At 57.8% G+C, this 26,363-nt stretch overlaps 1 protein-coding gene across 1 annotated transcript in view; it reads right to left on the bottom strand.

The window, feature by feature from the left end:
- Positions 1-10,679: 10,679 nt before the first annotated feature.
- The window catches only part of JAKMIP3 (Janus kinase and microtubule interacting protein 3), a 64,248-nt gene continuing 48,564 nt past the window's right edge, over positions 10,680-26,363 (bottom strand). The window contains exons 12-21 of the mRNA XM_081268376.1: positions 25,455-25,517; positions 24,603-24,701; positions 23,395-23,493; positions 23,265-23,318; positions 19,026-19,091; positions 18,259-18,327; positions 18,094-18,171; positions 14,685-14,888; positions 13,823-13,888; positions 10,680-11,471 (exon numbers count right to left, since the gene is read on the bottom strand). Of these exons, the coding sequence (XP_081124502.1) occupies positions 11,148-11,471; positions 13,823-13,888; positions 14,685-14,888; positions 18,094-18,171; positions 18,259-18,327; positions 19,026-19,091; positions 23,265-23,318; positions 23,395-23,493; positions 24,603-24,701; positions 25,455-25,517 (1,122 nt within the window). The 3' untranslated portion in view covers positions 10,680-11,147. The remainder of the gene's footprint in view (positions 11,472-13,822; positions 13,889-14,684; positions 14,889-18,093; positions 18,172-18,258; positions 18,328-19,025; positions 19,092-23,264; positions 23,319-23,394; positions 23,494-24,602; positions 24,702-25,454; positions 25,518-26,363) is intronic.

Raw genomic sequence — 26,363 nt, 5'->3', positions numbered from 1 at the left:
CTGGGGCCACGTGGGGGATGAGGGGCCCCACCTGAGGCCACAGGCAGTAGGATCTGCAGTTTCTGATTCAGGTGGTCGGGAGGTTATTTTTGTTTCTTCAACCTGTCTTCCTCACATAGGATGAAAACAGGTGGTCACATCACACTGATTGCCAACCCTCCCACTGAGCTGGAAATCACTGCGATTAAAATCACATGCTGCTCTCTGTGCAGGTAACCAGGCTCACTTCTAGACAGGCTGGCACCCAATCACCTTTTCTTGGAATTTCCAGCCAGCCTCAAGAAAAGCTGAAGCCCCCAGAGACAAAGAGAGCACCCAAGGTGACCCCTGCAGGCTGACTGGAGCCAGGTCCTGACCACCACACCACCTCTCACCACGTGGCTGCCCCTCTGAATCACATGATCACCTGCCCAGGCTGTGAGCTACATGCAGGCAAACATGGAAGAGAAATCTTGTCAAAAATAGTAGGCAGAGTTCTAAAACAGTATGCATTTCCTAAAAAGTCACTCCCCAGATTGCAGGGATGAGACAGGGCATGGGCACCTGTGTCACTGGACAGCTCCCAGAGCCCATTGTGCCCCACTGTCCACCATTCTCCGTTCACTGCCACTGTGTCCAGAGCAGGTGGCTTACTGCCTCGACACACTGCACCACACCACACAACGCACACGCTCCACACACAGACACGGCGCCGTCTCCAGGTATCCAGGCCCCCTAAGCCCCTCTGCCCTGCATTCTCCAGTCCTGTCCTCTCTGGGGATGTGACATCCTCCCTGCCCCTCACCCCATCCCCAGTCACTGCCTCACACAGCCAGGCAGGATCTCAGCCAGATTGGAGCCACACAGGAGAGCAGGAGTGGGACCATCTCGCGTTTCTGACCTGGGTCTTAGTGGCCTCCAGGGCTCCTTCGGACCCCACACGGGCTCTGGCCCAGTGCATGGTCAGCCCCCCAAATTCCTTGCTTATGAGTGTCCTTGTGGACAGGGGGCCTGAGTGCTGTCCACAGAAGGGCCTGTCTGCCAGGTGGCCCTGGGCTGGCATCTGAAGCATCCGAGTGATAAGGCTGGGCCTGCCCAGACTGTGGAAGTGACGTGACTCACAAACCCTGCTCTCCTTCAGAGGCCTGGCACTACGGTGGGTGGAGAGTGCCCATCTGAGCAGCCCCAGAAAAGCCCCCGATTCTGCAGCCCCAGTCTTCAGGGAAGAGGGGCAGGAGCTGAGTGTAGAGGTGAGAGGACACAAGAGGAGCCTCAAGGCTGTGGAGGGGCGGGTGGCGTGTGCTGGTGCCTTGGACCAGAAGCGGGGACCGGCGCGTTCCTGTGTAGTGTGACGAGTTACATCAGGGTGAGCAGGAGCCACAGGGCTGCCCTCTGTCGAGGCGTGAATCTCATGCAGTTCTAACCCAGGCTGCAGTGAGGATGGACGAGGCTCTGGGGGTGAGCTCATCACCAAGTGTGATAGAAAACAAGTGCAGCAGGTGTCTGACTGTATCGCATCCTGGGCTGGTGGCGGGGCCTCTGAAAGTGGCAGAAGCAGTGCCAGCGGCGTGTGCAGAGTGGAGCGGTGCAGATGGGCCGGGAAGCAGCGTTCTGGTTTATGTCAACACAGAGCTGGGAGCAGGCCCCTGCCGTCTGTGTTTGCACTGGGGATTTCCACGGGGTCTCGGCCGATGGAAAACAACAAGCTGCTGGCTGCGAGGCAAGCACCTTCTGGGGCCCAAAGAGGCAGCTTGGTTCAGAGCCAGCTGCAGATGGTGATGCCATCTACAGCTCCGGACCCAAGCCTCACCCAGGGCTTCCAGAGATGTACCAAGGCGGGGTCCTGGCGGGTGAGCCTGCTGGGGCTCTTCCTCTGCCCCAAACACTGTCCCGGCACCCCCAAACCACCACCACACACATGCACACTGCCAGCCGGTTGGGTGCTGGAGGAGGGGCCGACGGCCTTCTTCACATGCACACTGGCTCGGGAGCCCTCAGCAGACATCTCCAAACCCCACACAACCACGGCCACACGAGACCCTTGACAACCCCAGCAGCCGGAGCTGATCCTCCCCTGCCTGGCTCTGTGGGGTCTCTCCCTCAACCCTGAGATGGGTGCCAGCGCTGTCATCCAACCCCTGCCTGCCAGCCTCGTCCCTGAGGTCACCCTCGCCCAGCTCTCATGGAGGAGAGCCCCATGTGGCCCAGATGCTGGGATGGCCCCTCTACCCCAGGGAAGAACACCGCCAGGCCGGGCCCTGGGCCTCCCTCTTCCTGTTTGACAGCTGTCTAACAGTAAATAATAAAGAGTGGACACTTCTACAGAGCACTCAACTCCAAGTGACGATCTTGAGTGGGAAGCAAGGGAGCCCACCTCCCCAGGCCCAGCCCCCCGCCCAGCTGCTCTCCTTGAAGGTTGGCAGATGAGACGTGATGTGAGGAGAAGGCTGGGCACTGCCTGGAAGTGGAGGGTCCTCTCCTTCTGCCCAGAGTTGCCCTCTGGTGGCCTCTATTTTGGAAGATCCAGGGAGCCAGGAGCCAGTAGGCCTGAGTCTTCCTGAGCAGGTCACCCTGGGACTGACCCAACTAAGACAGAGTGACGTGCTGCAGCAGAGGGGGCTGCAGCTGAGGTGTCCGTCAGGTGACGAGAAGAGGAGGGGAGAGAAGAGACAGGAGGCAGCCCAGCACAGGGGACTGAGAGAGAGCGGGGCCCCAGGCTGGACGGAGAGTGCTAGGCACGCTGGAGCTGCCCTTGCTTGAGGGCTGGGCCAGCGTCTCCCAGAGAGGACATGCTGTGTGCCTCTGCCCCCGCCTGTGCTGGTTATGGGAGGGTGTGCCTGCAGCATGGCATGGCCGTGGCTCTGTGGCCACACTGCCCAGGAGGGCCCTGGCGGTCAGCTGCCTCCCTCTGCTTGGCTGAGAGGTGGCTGAAAGCTTCTTGCAGCCTCTTTGTTCACAGATGGCTTCTGACTGTGGCAGAGGGAGGCAGCCAGGCTGCTCTGAGCTGTGAGTCCTGATCTGAGGGCCCAGACCACCGACGGGGCTCAGTCCACACTGGCAGTGCATGGAAATGGGCCATTCCTTGGGGTGTGCCTATGCATGTGCCTGGCCTCTGAGGGCAGGGACATAGGCACAGAAAACACGGCCCCTGTACCGCAGTCCCCTCTGCCACCCGCCTGCTCACGGCCACTCAGCTGTGAGCAGGGGGGCACTGCTCTGTTCCTGCACAGAAGCCTCTTCACTGACTCACGGGAGGATTACTAGGGTGAGGGCCATGCCCGGGGAAGGAGAAGGGGTCATCCCAGCATGGTGGCAGGACAGAAGCTTCTGGGCTTTGTTCATGGTACAGGGATGGGTCAAGGCTGGTGCCTTCACCAACTCTGCCTGTGATCCTGTCGCCAACCACCTAAGCACTGGGACCTGTCAAGCCGGCATTATCCCAGAGTGCCCTGGCCAGGGTGGGCACCTCAGGCAATGGCCCTACTCTCCTGGAGAGAGGAGCTGGCTTGCTCTGATGTGGGGACAGGACCTGGGGCTAGTCAGGAGAGCTCAAGTGGAGACTGACTCCATTGCCCAGCCTCCTAGGCCTCTGCCTGACCACACACAAGCACCTAAAGCACGGTGGTGCTGACACACACAGCCATACGCACAGATGTGTGTGTATGCACATGCACATGACCAGTCCCAAGAGCTGGCCCCCACCCCACGCACACCCCAAGGCACAAGCGCATGCACACACCCACTGCCCGTCGCCCTCAGCTCCCGGCTTCCTTTCCTATCTGGGTCACAGGCAGCTGCGTGCAGTCCTGGGAGGGGTGCCCAGCTCCCTTTCCTGTCACTGGCTCTCTAAGAGTGACGTGACTTATTAATGGCCTCATGGCTGCATAATGAAAGGGTCCATTAATGCTCAGATCAAGATGTGCACATTGTGGACAGCAGACAGCTGGCCTGCAGGCCGGAAGCTCCCAGCTGAAAGGAGGGAACCTGACCACAGGGCCGTGGGAAGCGGGGTGCGCCTTCGGATTCCAGCCAGTTATTCAACTTCTGTCTGAGGCTTTGTGCAAACGGCCCCAGTGACATTTGGGAATCATCTTTACTGTGTGGTAAAAACACAAGTATCTGAACAAAGGGCAAAAATGAAAGCCTGAAGCCAAGCTGAGCCAGAGAGGGTCTGGGCAGCCCCTCAAGTTGGACCTCCGCGTGTCCCTGCAGCTCCAGGAGGGGCACCTTCGCGAGGACATCCAAGGAGCATCACTCACAGAGGCGGGAATGGCCAGAGGGTGCAACAGCAGAGAGGTAACGTCCCAATGAAGTCACGTCGACTGCTGTCGCTGGGTGAATCTCAGCACACGGAGTGCAAACAAACACACCCAAAAGACACCTTTTAAGCAAAGATTTGAAACCACGTGTCAGCTGCAATGCTCTGGGGAGGGCCTGGGATGAATCCCATGTTAGAGGTGGGTGCTGGACCCACACAGCCACAGACACAGAAGAGCAGCCCACCCAGTGGCTGTCACGGACTACAGCAAGCCTGTGGCAGGCACCAGCAGCAGGGTCACCTGAGGGAGCTCCTGTGGTGAGGGACGGGGGAGGGGCTGGCCACTGCTTCTGAGTGGCAAGTGCAGCCAGCCCACCAAGCTGCCTGCGGCTGACTGCATAGGCTGTCACCGGTCACCTGCCTCAGCTGCCCTCAGGCTCAGCTCCTTGACGCTCCCATGTCTGGCCGGAACAGACCCATGTCCATGTCTGGCGTGCTCCAGGACGTGCTGACCACAGAGCAGGGGCTCTGTCCAGGCTGACAAAGCTGCCCTGACCACAGGCGTCCCCTGAGGTGGATGGTTAGGGCATCACTCACAGGGATGGCAGTTGGGATCCCTCGCACCCTGCCCCCCACCCTAGAAGAGTCCCTGTCCCTGCTGCCAAGAGACCCAGGCTGGCCTGTCCCAGGAGGGCCCGGAGAACAGTTCTTCCTAAGTGCAGCAGCTTGGCAGATGGACAGTCCACATGTGGGGGACCTTTCCTAAGCAGCTCACTTACGTGCCTTTTTTTTAACAATACATATGAATTCAATAAGAATTTTCTATGGTTAGGATGGAGAAAATACTAGTCTTTTTACATGAAGGCTCTTCTCCCACACGCACACAATGCTCATTAATCATGGGTACATTCTGAGCAGCAGCAGCTGATCCCTGCACTTCCACGCTGACCAAGCAGCCACCGCTCCTGGCCCACTGGGGCCTGTGCCCTGTCAGCCATCCACGACAAGCCCAGAAGGGCAGGGCCTGTCAGCCGTCCACGACATGCCCAGAAGGGCAGGGCTGCTCATTGGCATTCAGGCACCGGCTCCGCCAGGCGCTGTGGATTCAAGTTCCCTGACAGTCAATTCCCCACATCTTGAGCTCCAGACTCTCAGCTGGAACAGGACAGTCCCTGGAGAGCCTTCCCGGCCCCCAGGACCCAGTGGACCAGTCTGGCTGGCCAGCATGGGCGCAGCAGTGGCCACTGTCTCACTGTGCTTCCCAGTGTGTGGCAACATGGACACCTGCTCCAGGACGTGCTGACCACAGAGTAGGGGCTCTGTCCAGCCAAGCAGAGAGGCTCATTCAAGAGGGAGAATTCTTTGCAGTGAGGGTGGGGGACAAGGACACAGAGGACCAGCCACCCCATGAGAAGTGAACTTCAACCTGCACTGTGCCCCATATGCAAAAATCAGCTCAAAAGGATCACAGTTGTTTCACATGTAAGACAAAGCCACACATTGGAGAAGGAGGCCCAGGAGAAGGAAGCCACATTCAAGTAAGGCAGGGATTTCCAAAAAGCCATTAGGGGAGGTGATAAATCAGTCTTCTTCAAAATTAAGTACTTCTGCCGCTCATAAAACACTCTAAGGGAACAAAAAGACTAAAGAACCCCTGGGAGGAATATGTTTAAACTGTCCATCTGATTAATGCGTGGGTTGGGGATGTATAGAGACTCAGGCCCCATAGGGCTCAGTCCAAAAGTGGGCAAAAGATTCGAACAGATATTTCACCAAAGAAAATCGATCAGCATGATCAGTCACAGGAACAATAGAAATTAAAACCAAATAAGAGGTTGCCACCGCCCTATTAGAACAGACAAAGAACAAACAGAAAGATGACCGTGTGAAGGGTCGATGGGCTTGTGCAGCAACCAGTTTCCTATAAATTAAGATTGTGCTTACTGCAGGATGCAGCAACCCAATCCAATCCTAGGTCCTTACCTAAGAGAAACAATCCATCCATGTGTGGTGCACACCTGTGATCCTAGCAGGTGGGGTGCAAGTGTGAGACCAGCCTACACAACTCAGCAAGCCCCTGCATCAGAATAAAAAGGTCTGGGGTATTGGCAGCCCCGATAGAGCATCCCTGGGTTCAATCCTCCAAACCAACACCAAAAGCCAAAACTCACATTCACATTAAAACCTGCACACGAATGCTCACAGCAGTTCTAGTCACACTGAGCCAAGCTGGAAGCCACCCAGGTGACCTCCAGGTAGAGACTGGACAGGCCTCCATGGGCTATAATGCCACACAGGGGTGAAAGGACATAGGGCTGGCCCCTGGCTGCTCAGAGCAACCCAAGAGGGCTTTGATAGGCGCACAGAGGCCACGCACCATGAGGTTCCATTTATGCGAGTCAGAAACGGCAAGGCTGGAGGGGAGGAAAACAGGCCCAGGCTGCCTGGAGAGGGGCAGGGTTTGGTGGCAAGGGGTGGCAGGAAGTGTCTGGAGGACCGGCCCGTCCATGCCCGGATTGTGGCGGTCCGAGTGCTGGGCGCGGTCAAGACCCAGGGCCAGCACCACACAGCACACGCTGAAGCTTGCCACTGTCAGGCAGCGGTAAATCACCTTGCAAGGACAACAAAGGACACTAGCTGGGCCACCAGCAGATAGCGTGACTTCCTGAGGGTGGGGACTGACCTGGCTAGTCTCCAGTCTCTGCCGGAGACTGAGGCCAGGGACACAGCCACACATCCACTCCACCCCACCCTACCCACGGAACTGGCCCCTGACAGGCATGGTTAGCAACGCTGGCACAACTTTGCCTGGGTGCTGGCAATGAAGGACCAAGCAGGCACTGTGTGGGGTGGGAGCACGTGCCGCCTCCACCAAGAAGTTAGACCCGGGAGAGTGGGGTGGGTTCTGTCTGAGTGGCCCGGAGCCGGGCATCGTGCACTCGCCTCTCACGGTAGCGATGGACAGACACAGGTGATTACAGATGGATCGATAGATACAGACAGGTGGATGGAGACGGGTGAAGACACGTGATGGGTGGAGAGATGAGGGACGACAGTAAATGGAGGACAGACAGACACGTGGATGCCTAGGTTTCTGTAACGTGTTTCAAGCTCTGTCCCTGAGAAACGATGTCCCCAGCAGAAAGAGCACACCAGCTCTGGAGGTCCTGTTTCTAAACACTCTCCCCGCAGAAAGGACCAGAGCTCCCTGGGAGGGGTGGGTTCCAGGCCTGCAGCAGGGACACTGGCAGAAGGTGCTCAGGTAAGGAAGAGGTGGGTTGAGGACACAGGTGCCAATCAAGGGAACTCTCGGGCTTTGTAACCTACAACATAAATGAATCGCCACGCAGACATCAGGAACTGAATAAAGAAGAGAACAGGGAGAGGGACAGGTTTTCTTCAATGAGACAGGAGGAGCAGGGTTGGCAGCCCCGACAGCCCGGCAGGGATCCTCACTGCAGGAGTTCTGCTCTGGGTGCTGCTGAGTCGGAGCGCGAGAGTTTACGAAAGGGTATTTGCACGGCCTCGGTGTATCTCCCCTACTATGTGTATGATTACCTAGGCCACCTATTAGGTAGGGGACCCAGTAGGCTCCCTCTTAATGAAGGAATGAAGGATAATGTCACTAATGATAAAACGTCTTGACCTCAGCCCTGACCCCGTGATGGACTGAGGATCATCACCAACCTCATGCAAATCATGAGGAAGAGGAAGTGTCCGGCAAAACAGGTTGAGGAACTTCCTACACATGGCCTGTTCTTAGCAAGAGCCCAGGTAGAAATGGGGAGGAAAAGTAAGAGACAGTGGCCTGAGTGTGGCGTGGACCCTGCAGGAGGAAGGGGGCTGCAGTAGGGGACGGGCAGACCTGGTCCAGCCCGCTGACCGGCTCTCTGGAAGGCATTATGATTGCTTTGCATGGAACCAGCTCAGGAGAGCTGGGCAAAGCATCTACAGGAGCTCTGAGCTCTAGTCTTGCAACTCGGCACCTACAACTATTCCAAAATAAGGAGTTTTTCCACAGCTACTTGAGGTGAAAGGAACTTCTTCACTGGAAAGGACAGGAGCTTCCTGTGCTGTGTTTGCTGTGACCTGAGAGGTGCCTTCTCTGGCTGGCGGGGTTGGGGTCCTGGGCTGGGAGCCAGGATTACAGAGCAGAACACTCCAGTGTAAGGCATGGAGGTTGCTCTTCCTGACATCCCCCGCTCAGGCTGGAGCCTGGCCACCTGAATGTCCTGAGAGGGAACCCAGGATAGAGCAGCCTGCTGGGCAAACCAGCTGCCCTTCTGGCCATGTCACAGCCCAGCCCTGCCCTCCCCACATGGGGCCAGGGGACACTCTGGTGCTTCAGGTTCAAGAATAGTGCTTAGGAAATCAACAAACCTCTGCAGCATCCAACCCTGGCCCCAGGCTGCTGGGAGTGTGACAGCCCCTGAGCTGAGAGTCGTCCATCTACCCATCTCTCTGTGTCCATGACCTCCACTGTCCCTCCCTGACAACCGTGTGCCCCCTCCACCCTGACCACCCCAACATGAGCATGCTGGGAGCAGATGGTCCAAGTCATCTCTGGGTCCAGGTCCTGGCTCTGAGCACAGAAGCTGTCAATCAATGCCCAGGTCCTGGAGATGGGTGAGGGCACCTGTGAAGGGGCCCAGCCCTGCCTGCAGGAAACCTGAGAGGCCAAGAGTGCAATTTGAGCTAGCAGTGTGCTGCTGAGCACACCCTGCATGGTAGGCTGGCTTTGGGGGTTCTGAAGGCGGTCCTGGTGAGAAGTCCAGCAAGTTGGTTGGCTCGAGCGCCCTCGTGTGGCTCCCAGTGGCATGTCCAGAAGGGCTGGGCCAGGCCGTGTCCTGCTGCCTTCTAGAACAAACTTCTAGGTGAGTGTCCTGGCTAGGGCCTGTGAATGCTGTGGGATGCAAGGACCACACACTGCCCTGCACCCGGGGCCAACACAAGAAATGGCCAGAATGCACCGTAGAAGACTAGGGAGCATCACCGATCAGCCCCACTGGACAGATGGGTGTTACTCTCCTCCTGCCATTTCACACCCGCCTCTCCTGGGCAGAGTTGCCTGTCCTGGAGAGGAGCCCATGGCCCTCAGATGGGGATGGGTGGGGAGGTGGACCCTCACCAAGAGGCTCACAGGGTGGCCTGCCTCTGCCACCCAAGAACCTGCTCACCTCCCCCAGGCCATGTGACGGGACTCCAAATACCCCCACTAGGAAACCCTGCTTGTAAAGAGAAGCTCAGCCAGAAACCTGCCCACCCTGGTCCTGCTGCAGCCGCGGAGCCTGACAGAGCTGACCGACACCGCCACTGGTGCTGAGGCTGGGGACAGGGACGACGGAGGGAGGTACGCGAAGGAGAGAGCACTTTGAAGCGCCGGCTGGGAAGAGACTAGTCTGTACCACTTGGGGACGTGTGTCGGGGTTCTGCCCGCCACCGTGCACCTACCCACCCCACCAGCACATCTCCCTCCACTCTCCACAGGAACCCCGGCCCCAGCCAGTGGGGGCCAGAGAGGAGCTCCCCACCAGGCCTGGGGTCTGTGGGAGTCCATGCTGAGAGGGTCACGCAGAGCCACAGCTGCAGACGACACTCTCAGCCTAGTCCCTTCGGTGGCCTGGAGGTAGCCAGGGGTAACTGGTCAGGGATAAAGGCTCAGGAGTCTCCCAGCCAGCTTCTTCCCAGAGGGGCCTGGCAGGAGGATCTGAGCTGGCTGTGCTGCCCACTGACCAGGGCTGGCAGAGGAGCCCTCGGTGGCAGGGTGCGCCACCTACTCAGTGCAGCTTCACTGAGTGGCAGCTGCCTCGGCAGCCCAGGGCTGGCGGCTGCACTGCTTCCTGTCTGGAGGGACTGGAGGAGGCGCCTGAGGTCAGCTGAGCCCCTCAGTGCCCCAGAGGCCGTCAAGGCGGGCGTGGGGGCAGGGCCACGAGCACAGCTTGCTCCCCAAGACAAGGCAGAAGCTTCCTTTTATAAAGGTTCTGGGGGCAGTGGGTGGGGCTGGAGCCTACCCTGGCAGACAGGACGGCTCGGGTGGGCCCCCAAAGGGCACTGGCAGGGGGCTGGGGTGTGCGTGGGCATGAGGAGAGGAGGGGGGTCTGCGCATGTGCAGGCAGAGGTGGAGACACCCGGCTCCCTGGCAGAGGGAGACCCAATTCACATTTTGAAGAGTAGAAGCAGCGGGCACATTGACCCACACTGGGGCCACCAAACAGGACAGGAAGGAGGCCCTCCCAGAGGACAGCTGTCTACCTCACCTGCAGGCCCTGGACTCCGGGCTCCTCTCTGAGGTCCGTCGAAAGCCAGGTGCTGCTGTCTCCTCCCCTGGGCCTGCTCCTGGCATGCAGATGCTTTGGACGGGGCAGCCTTGGCTCCCGTGGGGATGGTAGCCTTCAGGCCCTGCAGAGGGCTCTCTGGGCTGGGTGTGTGGGCGACAGTCCTCGGCTGTTTTTCTGTGTGCTTTCCTTGAGGCAGGGTCCTTTCTGGGCTCCCCACACTCTCCATCCTGCTCTGGTGGGCCACTGTGCTCCTGGCCAGCAGTTCAGGGGCTTCTGCCTTCATGTCTTGGGGTGGGGTGAGGAGGTTCAGCAGTGGCCACAGCCCTCATCTGTCCCCACAGAGATGGCAATGAAACAGAACAAGGGCAGGTGTGGGTTTGTCCTCTGCAAGTGCTCAGGACCTCTGCAAGGGTCACAGCATTGGCGTTGTGTGCACCTGAGGTGCCCGGGAGCCTCCTAGGGTTGTCCCCGATGAACCCTCCCTGAATGCGGTCATCACTGAAACCAGGGGCTTCACCCTCTCCTGGGGACAGGCCTATGTTGTTTCTGAAGATCTTCCTCCAAGAACACTAGCAATTACCACAGGAACCAGAGGAGGGTGGCCCAGGGCTTGCTCCCGTGCAGGAGCGGGCTTACCCCTGCTTGGCAGGGAATGTCACACATCCTCGTGACCAGGATGGGGACTGCTCTCTGAGAGGAGGGACCCCAGGGCCCAGCAGCCAAGGCCAGGCCTCTCCCAGAGAAGCCCCAGTCAGCAAAACTAGTTCTAATCTTGGCTCATCCCAAGCAGACAGTGGCCCCCACTTGGTGTCCCTTCCCCCTCGTCCTCCACAAGACAGCTGTGCAGACATCAACCCTCTTGGGTCTTCAGGGATGAGATGCAATGTCCTGTCTCGCTGCCAGCACCCACCACTCTCTGGTTCCGCTGAAGGACAGTGGTCCGACTCTGAGGGGGACTGCAAAACACAGATGCAGAGCACAGGAATCAGAGGGGCAGGGGCCATCTGGGAGGGCGACCACTGCTCTCCAGGAAGGGCCTTCTCGGCACCCTTGGAGCCTGGGGCCCACAGACCAAGAAAACAGGATGTTGTGTCCCTTGGGCCTGCTCATCTGGTGTGGGCGGGAAGGGGTGACCAGGCAGCCAGAGGCCCGTGGGCTGCTACCGTTCATGTGGCTATGGGAGAGCCCATGTGTCAGGGGATGCAGGACCCAGGCTGGTGCTGGGGAGCTACCAGAGAAAGATAAAGGAAAGTCATAAAGTAACCGTTCTACTGCAGAAGAGGCTGTCTATTGTCCAATGCTGGGTCTCCAACCCTGGGGCAGGCTTGCCCTGCACCCTTGGTGGACCTTACCCTGGGAGGGACTTGTGGCTCTGGAGGGCATAGTGGCATTCTAAGGGGCTGCGGAGGTCCTGGAGGGGCCCTCCAGCTTCTCAGACTGCTGGCAGGCAGGTGCCTGTGGGCAAGAGCCACTGTGGTCTCTCCAAAGCAGAGCGGGACCCTTGTCCCAAATGCAGCCTGTGAGGTACTCACCACATCAGAGGGCCAAGGCCAGCTATGACCAGAGAATGAAAGCTAGGGAGAAAAATAAGAACAAAAATAAAAACTGAAAAGGAAAAGGGAGGATGGGGAAACAGAGGAGAGAGAAAAAAAAAAAGAGTTTGTAGAGCTTCTGGCAAGAAATGACCGGTTTCAGGCAGTAAGACGGGGGCTGGCTGGGGAGGGCTGGCACCTTCAGGGCACACTGTGGGGAACCAGGGTGCTGCCACCCCAGGATGCACTCAGGGACCAGCACCGTCCAGAGCTGGGCTGGGTGTGCAGCGGGGGCCCACACCCACCCTTCCCCTGCACGACAGGACAAGTGAGCCTCTGAGGGTCAGAGGTGTGGATAGCCAGGTCCTCCGCATGGCAGGACAAGGTGTCTGACCTGAGGGTCAGAGGTGTGTGCAGCAGGGTCCCCACACCCAGTGCATCCCCAGCATGGCAGGGCAGGGTGAGCCTCTTGGGGGTCAGGGGTGTGGACAGCCAGGGCTCCTGCACGACAGGGGGGGAGGAGTCTCTGGGGACTGGGGGTCTATGCAAAGAGAACAAGCAGGCGGCTGTGGTGGCTGCAGCCTCACAGACGGATTCTGGGTGCCTGGCAAACAAGATCTCCTGACAAGACTTGGGTCATGGTGCCACTCTGAGCCATCAAATGCAACGACACCCTGCAGAGATTCAAGTTTTGAAGCCCCACCTTGCGGGCAAAGCCAGACCCTTCTAGAGAAAACCTGGCAATGAAGAGCTACTTCAGCTAAACTTAGACCCATGCCCTGGACTTAGAGCTGCTCTGGTGTCGAGCACAAACAGACGTCCTGTGGGGAGAGCATGATGGAGCTGACACAGGTTTGGGGAGACCTAGGCCTCGTTGAGGTTTGTGCCCCAAGAACTGTGTCCCCTCTGGACCTTACCAGTGTCCCAATCCCTGAAGGAAACCTTGTTTTACAGGTAGTGCCCTGAGCAGCCCTAGGACCCGTTCCTCACAGTGGATCTGAGCACCCAGATGAGGACAGCTGAAGCACTGGAGCCCCTCAGAGAAGGCAGTGATCGCCACTGAGGGGCAGACAGGGCTCGGCTGGGTGGTGGGAAGGACTGTGGCCGGCTGCTGTTTGGAGGGACCTTTCTTTCCTGGAGGGCAGGGAGCATCCAAGGTGTATCTTAGGGAGGCCCTGTCCAAATGACAGTCTCCTGTTCCCCCTGGAAGGGACAGATGGGGGTCCCACTGGCCACTTCACTCTTGGAGCTGGTCACTTTGGTGAAACCTGTCCGACAAGCAGTACCATTTGCTGAGAAAATATCTGACCCCAGAAACCACTGAACCAGCCCCCAAGTTGCATGCAGAGAAAGAAGGGCCCTGAGGGAAGCCGACCCCGAGAGCCAGGGTGGGCCTCCGCCGTGACAGGGGCCTTGACGGCGGCCTGCGCCTGCCAGTGTCAGTGGAGGGTCCAGGGTCTGAGCACCACCCAGCACTTCTGGAGGGGCCCTGGGCCATTCGACCACCACACACCGCTGCAGGGGGGAAGCTGAGGCCCGGGGAAGCTGAGGCCCGGGGAAGCATGCCCACTGCGGCTGCAGGCCAGCTCACTGGAGGGAGCTCCTGTCTCCCCACCCAGGCTCCTGGAAGCTCCCACTCTGGTGCCCCTTTCTGCTCCACTCCACCCTGGCACAGGAGGGTGGCCAAGGCCGCTTGCTGGCTCTGGTGGGAGGGACCTGCTACTCTGTCTCCATGATCTAGGAGCTGCACAGAGGAGGGCTGCAGTTCATGTTACCTTTTCCTCCAGCTCCTTGATCTGTCTCTTCTGAGCTTCTATTCTTTCTTCTAGCTCTTTAATTCTCTGCAATGGTAGGAGGAGGAAACCCTTCAATAATCAGAGTGTTTGAGAAACTGAGCAAATAGGAAAAGAAGAAGGAGAAGGAGGAAGGAGGAAGAGGAAGGAGGAGGAGGAGGAGGAGGAGCAGGAAGGCAGCCAGACACCCAAGGTGACGGTGAGGAGTCAGTCCACTGTCCTTCCCAAGGCTCTTCCAGCAGAGCAAAGGGAGGCTGCGGTCATAACTGCTGGTCCCAAGGAGAGCCTGGGACCCTGGAAGGAACCCTGGGAGCAGCTGAGCACCGACCACAGCTTGTTTGATGGAGCGAGGGGGTTGCAGCAACCACCCTCACCCTGACCACCCTGGAGACCAAGGAGACCAACACAGCAGCTGACCTAGGTCTGCAATCTGAACCTTTTGCACCCTCGCAGGGTGTTCTTAGCATGGAACGCATCCACAGGAGCCCCTTCCAGGCACTCCCATGGGAGCTGGGGAGCATGGTAATCATCAGGGCCACACAGGCCACCAGGGTTCTTGGCCTTCCCTTAGAGTGAGACTGGCCGGCCACTGTCCCAGACCACAGCTTTGCCATCAGGGGCAGCACCATGGACACCTGGGAGGCAGCGCTCTGAAAGAAGGGACCCACCAGGGTCTCGGAAGGCAATGGGGACCTCCTCTGGCGGGGAAGGCAGTCTGGCAGAAGGCTGGAGGAGGCCAGGGCCGTGGCAGGGTATGGGCATTAGAGGGCTTGGCCGGGGGCGTGGCCACTAGATGGTGGCCTGTGGAAGGCGGGACCCAGGCCTCTGGCCTCTGTCTGCGCACCTGCTGGGCCAGGTGCAGCAGCTCCATGCGCTCCCGCAGGATCTGCGCGTCCCTCTCACGCAGCTCACTCAGGACCTGGCGCTTCCACTGCTCCACAGCCACCTGCAGCTTCTCGCGCTCCTCCTCCGACAGCAGCTCGGCCACCTTGGCCCCGGCCTCCTGCTGCAGGGCGTCGAACAGCATGGCCTCCAGCTCCAGGATGTGCTGGGCGGAGGGAGGCGCGTCAGTCCCCACCTTCTCCCAGATGTGACCCGCCCTCCCCGGGGCTGGACAGCCCACCTTTCAGGAAGAATAGGGAGGCCAGGTCACCGCCAGCCTGGGGAGGAGGGCTGAGCAGTCAGGGGCCACAGTGTGCCCACAGGTCTCTGGGGGAGGCCCTGGAACCCGTGGGCCACCTTCCTGTCCAGCAGAAGAACCCAGGGGAGGAGAAGCTAACGGGTGGAGTCTGAGCCAGGACCCAACCCCAGGTAGGGATGACACCCCGACAGTCAGAGTGTGAGGCTGGGGGTCACCGGGCAGCATGGCCAGGGAGCAGGTCCTGACACAGGGTGGGGACTCTCAGCAGGGCACACCCCCTCCTTTCTCAAATCTCCAGTATGGGACTGAGGGACCTCCGTGGATCCCTGCAGGGACGCCTTCCCCTTCCCCATCAGCCAGCTCAGCCCCTGATCCCAGGTGTGGACTTGGTCTGGAGAGCGCCCTCTGCAGGAGAGTTCTGATGCGCTCTTTATTTATTTATTTATTTATTTTTAAATATTTTTAGTTGTAGATGGACACAATATCCTTATTTGTTTATTTTTATGTGGTGCTGAGGATCAAACCCAGTGCCTCATGTGTGCGAGGCAAGCGCTCTGCCACTAAGCTACAGCCCCAGCCACCTGATGAGCTCTTTAGGAAAACAAGTCTCAAATTTTCACCAGAATTCTCATTTTGATAGCCCTTTCTTCATTCAGAAACATGTGTTCCCTTCTCTGCAGGCAAATGATTGTGAAAATCCCTTTGGCTGAGCAAAAATTTTAGGAAATGAAAAAAAAAACCCAACTCCTTCTGGGCCTATTACACGTTGCATGGTATTGTTGTTGATGGCCACAAAATAAATGTCCCTGCTGTCCTGCACTCAAGCTCACATCGATCACCACCGCTCAGAGCAGAGGGGCTTAATGTACTTAAGATGAGCTTCAGCTGTGTGTGCGCATGTGCTTGTGCAGTGCTGGGGACAACCCGGGCTGAGCATGTCAGGAAAGTGCTCTGTACTCAGCCGCTCCTTGAGCTCCGGCCTTTTAGAACAAGAATGGTTGAGGGAGACCTTGGGATCAATGTCACAGAGGCTTGGCCCACGCCTGCTGGAGGAGACTGATCACCACCCCCGGCTGACAAGGACTCTACCAGTGCACGAGCCACAGGCCTCTCTGACTTCAGCAAGACCACACGGCCCCACAGCCTGCTCCAGGTGCAGAAGGTCTGTACCGTCAGCAACCCACACAGTCTTCCTCCTGCAGAGCCACAGAGGATGTGGGGGAACCCAGGGACCCACAGACCACTGCTCACTTAAGGTCACTCTGAGATCGTTCTTTGTGGTCCTCATGAATGACAGACAAAATATGACAGCAGACTCTCATCGTACAGTGAAAAGAGCCATGCTCACACATTGAGTGTCAAAAACAAGGATGGCACCACAAAGTGGCTGACCACATCCCTGTCACCACCGTCCCCCCATCCCTCCCCCTCAGCAGGACCACCGTGCCCACCACCGTCATCACCACCACTCAGTCCTCCAGCCTAGTTTTCAACCTGGAAGTTCCCTGTGCTCAGCCGGCCACAGGGGACTAAGTGGAACCAGACCACACCCCTGCAGACAAGCAGGCGTCTGTAGCGGAAACCCCAGCAGAGGGCACTGGCTTCCCTGGCCCCTCAGGAGGACGGGGGGGGGGGGGGGGGGACAGTGGCTACACAGATGGCAGCAATGCTTAGGATTCAGGCTTCCTTCCAGGCCGAGTCCACCCCTTGTGAAAGGACGTTCTCCTGCCCAGTGTGCACTCGGGCCTTCTCCACCAAGCCTGTGTTTATAAAGGTCCAGGTGAGGCGGCAATCAGGCTGCTCTGGAGGGCAGGGCCTTGCTGGGCAGGTGCCTATTTCTGTGAGTCAGTGTGTGTGGCCTCAGAGAGACACTCAGCTTTGGGGACCCAGCGCTTTCTGGTCCTCGGTAGGGCATATCTCTGTTACATCCCCCTGCCCCCTGAACAAGGGAGGTGCACACAGACTTGAGAGCCTTCTAAGGTCAGGAGGCCACCCTCCTCCCTGACTGGGAGACCTCACCCAGCAGAGGGAGTACCCCAGACCCCAGGAAGTCCACCCTCAGCTCAGGAAGAGCCCCCTGGGCCTGGTGGGGACAATAGAAACAGCTGCTATTCCCAAACCGGGACAGCGGTGGTGGACCAGGCCAGCATGACTGCTCTTCACATAGTGACCTTTATTCTCCCAATGACTCCAGGAGACAGGAACCAATATATTTAGTTGCCATGATAAGCCAAGTCACGGACTCAGGCCTCTGCTGGCAAGTGGCTAAGCCAGCTGAGCTCGGAGCGCAGCATGTGTTGGGCAGCGAAGCCACGTTCAGAGATGAAGGCTGAATCAGAGTCGGGCCCTCACTGGTAGTTAGTCCACTCGATGGATTAACAACGTGAGTGGATTACTGAGTGATGACTAGGCAGGTAGGGCAGGGCTGGAGGAAGCAGGTCACTGGGGATGTGCTTTAGGGACTGTATCTTGTCCCTGCTCCTGCCTTGCTCTCTATTTCCTGGGTGCCGTGAACCGAGCAGCTTTCCTCCTCTGTGCCTTCTGCCATGCTGCACCTCAGGCCCCGGGCAATGCTGTTCAGTGACTGTGGACTGAACTGCTAAAACCATGAGCCCAAAGTAAACTTCTCTTCCTCTAAGTTGTTCTTTCTGGGTGACAGAAAGCTGACTAACACACACACAGGCACACACTCTCTTTGCTTCCTGGACACAGTGAGGTGAGTGGCCCTGCTGCACCACACCTCCCTGCCATCACGGTCCTGCTCACCACCAGCCCACAGTGCTGGGTCAAGGAACTGTGGACTGCAATGCTGACACCGTGAGCCAAAAGACACACCCGTCTAAGCTGTGTTTCTCAGGTATTTTGTCATGGTGACAAAAAGCCTATCGACACAGGTGCTGTTCCAGTGAGTTCTGTCTTATCACCTCATTCCACACCCTGTTGGAGTGGTCATGGGCCCGTGCTGTTGCTGGCGGTTGAACCACTTGTTAGCAGGGCAGTAAACATCCTCAGGACTCACTCATTGGTGCTCTTGAGGGAGAAGGGCAGAGGTGGACCCCTTTCTGGCCAGGGATGGGTGTGTGAGCAAGTCCCCCAGCCTGGTCCCCCTTACCTTGTGGGCATGGTCCAAGGCCTGCTTCCTGTAGTCCAGCTCCTCATCCAGGTAGCCCTTCTGTTTGCTGAACAGCTCCTGAAACACGGAGAACCAGGGCGGGGCCTCGGGCATCCAGTCCTGGGATGTGATACAGGGCCACGTAGAGGGGGAGATGCCACCCACCTTCTCGCTCTCCAGATCCACCATCTTCCGCTGCAGTGCTGACTCTGTCTCTTCAATCCGCTGGAGCCACTGGGCACAAACAGAATGAGCAGGTGACAGAGTCCCCTTGGGCCACTCTTAGAGATACCTAAGCCACCCCTCCCCCTGATCCATGGACACAACCTGGGAGAGGATGGAGGGAGGCCTGGTTCAGGGAAGGGAGTCAGGACTGGGCTGGCCCCAACATGGGCTCTGCACACCCAGCAGGTCTAGACCCGCTGCACACCCTATCTAGTGTCCAGGAATACTGGCCCCTGGGAGAGGATGGATGTTGGTCTGGGATGCAGCAGGAAGAGACACCTCTGCAGAGCCCTGCCAGGAGAGGTGGAGAAGGGTGGGCGCTTTCCTGGAAGCCCCATTGGCTAGGCACCCCTTCCCCTGCTGCTGGAGGCAGAGAAGGGTGCTGACAGCAGCCCCAAGGTAGGTGTGGCCAGAGGTGGGGCCAGGAGCAGGTGGGTGGACTGGACAGCCCCAGAGAAAGGTCCTGGAGGTCCATCTCATAGACTCCACCCAGCTTCAAGTCTCTGGGAGGGGACCGAGGCAGAGCTGGCATCTGGTGTGTCTGGATGATCTACCCTCTGCAGAGATGCATGGCAGGCACTGTGTGAGGGATGCCTGTCTCCTGGGACAGACGGAACTCAAGGGACCCCGCCACACTCTAACCCCTTCCCAGGCAGAGGATTTTCCCTGGGCAGAAGTCCAGCCGTCCCCCAGTTTCTGCACCTTACCTTTTCGGCCAAGGTCAGGACCGTCCTGGCTTGTATGACAACCACTTGCTCCTCATTGGTCAGATTCTACATCCAAAAGCAGAACACAGGCAAAGTCAGAGGCAGCACCTTCCCGGATGGAGCTGAGTGACTGATGCACAGAGAGGCTGAGGGGTGGACACAGGGGAGCAGGGCCACAGAAAGAGATGCTCTTACTGAGATACCTGCTCGGGCTTTGATACCTATTGCCCTCTACCCTATACCCTCTGGTGCGTTCGGTTCATCCTCTCACTGCTAGAATTAGGAAAGTCTAGGAGAATGAGCTGGGCACCTAGGTTAGCAGGTGGGCCTCGACCACATCTCCATGGTGAGGAAGGTCTAGGAGAATGAGCTGGGCACCTAGGTTAGCAGGTGGGCCTTGACCACATATCCATGGTGAGGAAGATCTAGGAGGATCAGCTGGGCACCCTGGCTAGCAGGTGGGCCTCAACCACATCTCCATGGTGAGGAAGGTCTAGGGGGATCAGCTGGGCACCTAGGTTAGCAGGTGGGCCTCAACCACATCTCCATGGTGAGGAAGGTCTAGGAGGATGAGCTGGGCACCTAGGTTAGCAGGTGGGCCTTGACCACATCTCCATGGTGAGGAAGGTCTAGGGGGAACAGCTGGGCACCTAGGCTAGCAGGTGGGCCTTGACCATATCTCCATGGTGAGGAAGGTCTAGGAGGATGAGCTGGGCACCTAGGTTAGCAGGTGGGCCTTGACCACATCTCCATGGTGAGGAATATCTAGGAGAATCAGCTGGGCACCCTGGCTAGCAGGCGGGTCTCGACCACATCTCCATGGTGAGGAAGGTCTAGGGGGATCAGCTGGGCACCTAGGTTAGCAGGTGGGCCTCGATCATATCTCCATGGTGAGGAAGGTCTAGGAGGATCAGCTGGGCACCTAGGTTAGCAGGTGGGCCTTGACCACATCTCCATGGTGAGGAAGGTCTAGGGGGATCAGCTGGGCACCTAGGTTAGCAGGTGGGCCTCGATCATATCTCCATGGTGAGGAAGGTCTAGGAGGATCTTCTGGGCACCTAGGTTAGCAGGTGGGCCTTGATCATATCTCCATGGTGAGGAAGGTCTAGGAGGATCAGCTGGGCACCTAGGCTAGTGGGTGGACCTTGACCACATCTCCATAGTGAGGAAAGTTTAGGAGGTCGAGCTGGGCACCTTGGCTAGTGGGTGGGCCTTTAGTATACCCTTTCTTTGTTTAAAGTCAGTGCTCCGCCTATGCCCCCTCCTCTAGAGAAGATCAAATATTCCTGGTTGTGAAATGCTTTCAATGCTTGTTTTTTTTTCCCTTTTTTTCCTGCATTTTTTATGAATGCTTAAATCCAGAGGGGACAGCTGGGTGGTCTTTCTCAGCAGGGTCAATCTTTCTTTGGGGCCCAAGGACTTTCCCCTGAGGATATGGGCACTCTCAGATCCAGCTGCTGCCTGCATCAGGGTCTGGCTGCCAGCTGCAGGGGCCATAGGAGGAAACTGTGACTCAGGATCCACAGTGAAGACCTGAGTCATAAGGAGCATATGCAGTTTGACTGAAAAGACAGCACAGGGGCTGGGGCTGGGGCTCAGCGGTGGAGTGCTCGCCTAGCATGTGCGAGGCACTGGGTTGGATCCTCAGCACCACATAAAAATGAATAGAAATGGAGGTATTGTGTCTAACAACAACCAAAAAATCTAAAAATGACTGCACATTAAGACCTGAAGGAGACCCCTTGGCTCATCCGAGGAACTGCCTGGGCTCTCCATGGGACGTTCTGAGGGTGAAGCTGACCACCTGTTCTCTGGTCCCCAGCCTCCTCGGTCCCTGTGCTCTGTGAGAGTGACCTCCAGGCTGTGTGATGGCTCCAGGACAGTCACGGTAAGTGGTGAGCCTGAGTGGACAGCTGTGGACTGGAGGGAGCCCTGAAACAGAACTAGGCAGAGCTGTCCCTTGATGCTGTCAGTCCATCCTCTCTGTGACCCAGGCGCCTTCTAGAGCCTCAGTTTCTCTAGCTGTGAATCAGAGGGTGCCCAATACGACTCCCAAGGGCCCATGATGGGGACTGGTTCCTAGCGGGGGACCCCAGAGTGTATCACACCCCAGCCACCCCGACTCTGGGGTAGAGCTTCACCACCTGCAGCTGTGATGGGGCCACCAGGTCCTCAGGAGGGGCAGGCACAGCCAGGTCAGCCCCCGGGCCTTTCTCACTGCTCTCCAGGTGATAGGCCAGTAAGGAGAGAAGGGATCCCTATCCATACAAGGCCCTGAGGGGTGGGGAAATGTATGGAGGATGGAAGGACAGGTGAAAGGGATGGATGGATGGATGGATGGATGGATGGATGAATAAATGGAGGGAAGATGGGGGACAGATAGAAGATGTATTAATAATATGGAGGTGTTGATATGTGAATTGATATATAGATAGATGGATAATGGGTGGAGGCTGGTAAATGGATATATGGATGAATGAATGGTGGATGGATGAATGGAGGGTGGACGAATGAATTAATGAACAGAGAGTGGATGGGTGGAGGGTGGATGGATGATGGATGGATGAATCGGTAAAGGATGGATGAATGGAGGATAGCTGGGTAGATGATGGATAAATAGATGAATGAATAGATGAATGGGGATGGTGGGTGGATAGATATAGAATGACAGATGGATGAGGATGAATAGGTGAATAGGGAATGGATGAATCATGGATGGATGGACAGAAGGAGGATGAAAATATGGATAGGTGGATGGAGGATGGTGGATGGATAGATGGAGGGTAGAAGGAGAATGGATGGATAAATAGATGATGGGTGAATGAGTGATGAAGGATGAATGGATGGTGAATGAATGGAGAGTGGATGGATGATGGAGGATGTCTATATGTATGTATGTATTATGTATGTGGATGGATTCCTGGACAGACGAAGGGTAGATGGATGGAGAGACAAAGGGTGTATATATGGATGTATGTATGTGGATGGAGGATGGACCATGCAGGTTGGATGTATGATGGGTAGATGGAGGGAACAGATGGATTGATGGTGTACAGATGGAAGATGGATGAATGTATGAATGGTGGGTGTGTGGATGGATTGATGGGTGGTGGATGGTGCATGTGTGGATGGATTGATGGATGTATGGATGGTGGATGTGTGGATGGATTGATGGATGGTGGATGGTGGGTGTGTGGATGGATTGATAGGTGGTGGATGGTGGATGAATGGATGGACTGATGGATGGTGGATGGTGGGTGTGTGGATGGACTGATGGATGGTGGATGGTGGGTGTGTGGATGGATTGATGGATGGTGGATGGTGGGTGTATGGATGGATTGATGGATGTATGGATGGTGGATGTGTGGATGGATTGATGGATGGTGGGTGTGTGGATGGATTGATAGGTGGTGGATGGTGGATGAATGGATGGACTGATGGATGGTGGATGGTGGGTGTGTGGATGGATTGATGGATGGTGGATGGTGGGTGTGTGGATGGATTGATGGATGTATGGATGGTGGATGTGTGGATGGATTGATGGATGGTGGGTGTGTGGATGGATTGATAGGTGGTGGATGGTGGATGAATGGATGGACTGATGGATGGTGGATGGTGGGTGTGTGGATGGATTGATGGATGGTGGATGGTGGGTGTGTGGATGGATTGATGGATGGTGGGTGGTGGATGAATGGATGGACTGATTGATACTGGATTGTGGATGAATGGATGGGGGTGAAGTAGTGCAATTACATTGCCCACTGGTAATTAATATTATTTTGAGGAGTTTGACAGAAATTGGAACTCTGCCCCAAATGAGATTTGGGGATTATCTATGGACTCTGTTTCTTTTCCCAAATCAGGGAAGTGGGAACCCTCAAGAGTCTTGGCATGTCTATGAGCAACATCCCCATCCCCACTGAAAATCTGAAGGAGATTCCAGAAATGGAAAACATGTGAGTTGAAGTCCTCTTAGCTGGAGGTCCAGGCATGCACACAGCAGAGGCCCCAGCGAGTGCGGGAAGAGTGACCAGGAGCAGATTCCTCCCAAATGCAGGGGGCCCATTCCAAGCAGGCTCTCTGCTTCAAGAAGGGCCTTTGGGCAGGGCAGTCTGTGGTGGGGCTGAATGGGGCTCACAGAGGCTGGACGAGGTGGTGGCATGAGGAGGCATGCACAAGTCACAGAAGCTGAGCGGCATGAGGAGGCATGCACAAGTCAGGAGAGCAACATACACTTACGGCGTTATCCCCCAGGATGTCCAGCTTCTTCATCAGCTCTGCCACCAGGATGTCCTAGGAGGCAAGAGAGGGTAGGTGAGTGGCAGCTGGGTAGGCTAGCTGGTATGGAGAGGGAGGGGCAGGGCTTTACCGTCACGCCTTCCGCCTCGCAGTACACCTGGAGAGGGCTCTTCCCATCCACGAAGGGCGTGTGGTGGAAGTTGATGGCGGGCGACTTCCTCTCCCTCTCCTAAGACAGAGAGCAGAAGGCTGGGCATGGTGGCCACTTTCTCCCTGTCTCTTTCCTCCAAGGAGTCTATGCTGGGGCTCAGGGACCAGTCCAGCCCACCCAGGGAATCTAGTGTTTCTGCACACCCAGCCCCGGCAGAGGCCCGGGTGGTGGACATCTTGGTGGATGTGCCCAAAAGCCACCCTGGTGTGTTTGCGGACTCCAGATAGGTGGGTGAAACACTGGTTCCATCAAGCTCCTGGCCATGTGGCCCTGGTAAGGTCCACCCCAGAGCCACTTGCTCACCCATTGGTGAACCCAGGGGCTGTCGGGAGGCTCAGGGAGAGGCTGCAGGTGAACAGTCACCACCACGCCCAATAGAGTGAGCCCTGGAGAATATGGGCTCATGGTGCTGCCCCTTCACAGGTTGGACAACAGGCAGGAGGCCACAGGGATGAGCATCCACGTGGAGTGGCCACACAGCCCTCCGGCCTCCAGTGAGGGGGTGGGAGGACTCTGAGCGGGGGATTCACCTGGTCTCTGGGTAGGGTACTGCCCACTAGAGAGAGAGCCTGCTGGGACCACTTCCAGGTGAGCCACAGTGCCCAGACCCTGGCAGTGCAAGGTGAGCATGTGACATGGCCGTCATGCCCATCCTGCTCTTCCCCATGGATCCTGGCTCCTCTTCCCTCTGCAGGGCATTGGAGCACATGGGGACGGCAGAATGCAGGAAGATGCCTGGTCACTGAGGGGCATCCTCTGCCTCCACTCACAGGCTTCTTTGAGCAAGAGGTAAATAAACGTCTGCGGGGCCAACGGCTGGGGACTGGGCATTGTCCCTACTTCTAGTCACCCCTGCAGCAGCCTTGGCCACAGTGATGAGTGTGGGGCCCCAGGTGTGGCGCAGTCGCTGTCCTCAGGTTTGCTCTGCTCGGTCCCCTCCTGGCGCTGACCTCAGCACTCACACCCAGGTTATTGTCACTACCTTGCTGGTGGCATGTGGCCCAGATGGGCCATTTACTGCCACCTGCCCCTGCCTCTCCACCCTGGCCTGGGGGTTCCTGTTTGAAGGCCCAGGACAGGAGCCTGCCTGGAGCCCTGCGGCCACGCGGCGCCGGCCGGCGGCCCACCTCGAGCTCCAGGATCCGGAACTCCAGCAGCTCGTTCTGGTCCTTGGCGTCCTGGACCTCGTGCTTCAGCCGGGCTTCCTCGGTCTCCATCTGTTTTATCTGAAAAACCGAAGAGGTGCCAGGTGAGAAGGGTCCAGTCTCTCCCACTGGAGGGCTAAGAGGTCAGCTGCCCGGCTGTGATACAGAAGGCAGAGGCGCCAGGGGCATGGCAGGCCTCTGGTCTGCCTACACCGGGAGCAGGCATGTGGCCGGGCAGAAGCCAAGGCTGAGCCTGGCTGTGTGCCCCTCTTCTGGCCCATTTTAATCATTTTAATGAAGCCCGAGTCCAGATGGGGGAGGGATGGCGGTGTTTTTGGAGCCAACATCATCATCCAGGGGCCAAGAGTGCCCACCCTGGGGCCACTCCAGGGGCCACCCTGGTGAAGCTGGAGGCACCAGCCCTGGCCTGGCTGTGGGCTCTCAAAGGGGCTGCTTCCGAGGACTGTGCAGGCTTCACCACAGCGCTGTGGGGAGCAGCGCTCCCGGCCCCCTGAAGCTTCCCGCTGGGGTGGCCTATGGCTCCCAGGGGCAGCCTTCACACAGCCTCTGGCCACCCCCATCCGCAACCCGTCGGGGAAGCAGGACGCCGCCTCGGGCTCCACCAGGCCAGGAGAACAGGCCACACTCCTCCACCCAGGGGGCGAGGGCTCAACGGGGCCCCAGGCTCCCATGGCTCCCAAAGGATGCCCTTCCAGGGACCTCCACGGGCAGCACGGGGGTAGGGGTGGCAGGGAGGCGAGAGAGTGCTCTCGCACACCCCCACTCCCACACACACACACCAGGGTGTCCCGCGTGTCCAGTGGCCGCGCGTACCTTCTCTACAAGCTCTTGATTTCTCCGATACAGCGCTTGCTTCTCTTCAATCCATTTCATGTCCTTGAGAAGGAACGGAAAGGAAGACATGTGTACACCGCAGGAGGACACTGAAAAGCCACATTCCAGTCCCAATGGCAGGACAAGAATGTGGCCCCAGATGACAGTGTACTACACTCAGGGAATGGAAACCTGTGGCCCTGGACAGAGGCAGCTCCACCTCAGTAGGGTCTGGAAGGCACCGCCTGCCACCACATAGGCAGCACCCCAGGCCTGGGTCCCCAGGCCAGGAGCCCAGGGGCACACTGTGCAGCACAGGACATCCAGGGAATCCGGACACAGGGTCAGTGAGGGCTAGACTAGACAGGAGAGGCGGGGTCTCAGGCCGGCAGGAGGACAGTCTGCTCAGGGAGGAGTGTGTCCCCTCACACCAGGGACACCTGGGCAGATGGCCGCCTTTGCAGTCTGTCAAAGGACATGCATGGGTGCTTCCTGGCCCTGCTGTGAGAAAATCCAGTGTACCCAGCACACCCTCCCCACTGGGCGCCCTCACACCTGCCCCCACCAGCAGCACGTCTAAGTTTAAGGTGACGTGTCAGGAGGAGCGCAGGCTGCGCAGACACTGGCCCCCCTGGGGTTCTGAGCACCACCTGGGGAGGTGTGGTCACGCCTGGAGACCCCGTGTGCAGAGCAGGGGGGCACCATTCTAGCTCCCAGCCCTCCTGGCCACGCCCTCGGCATGACATGGAGCCTTAGAAATGTGCCCCATGGTGTCTGCACCAGGGCCACCCTTTGGTCTGCAAGGGATGCACATGGGCAATTTGAGTGCCCTGGCCACAGGCCTGGGTGCGGTGGCCTGGGGTGGGTGGCAGTCAGTCCGTGGGTGGCAAACAGAGGCACATGCTGCAG

This window comes from Spermophilus citellus (assembly GCF_964194105.1).
Source record: "Spermophilus citellus genome assembly, chromosome: 15".
In the NCBI taxonomy this organism is placed as follows: Eukaryota; Metazoa; Chordata; class Mammalia; order Rodentia; family Sciuridae; genus Spermophilus; species Spermophilus citellus.
This window is presented reverse-complemented; position numbering and strand designations above follow the sequence as displayed.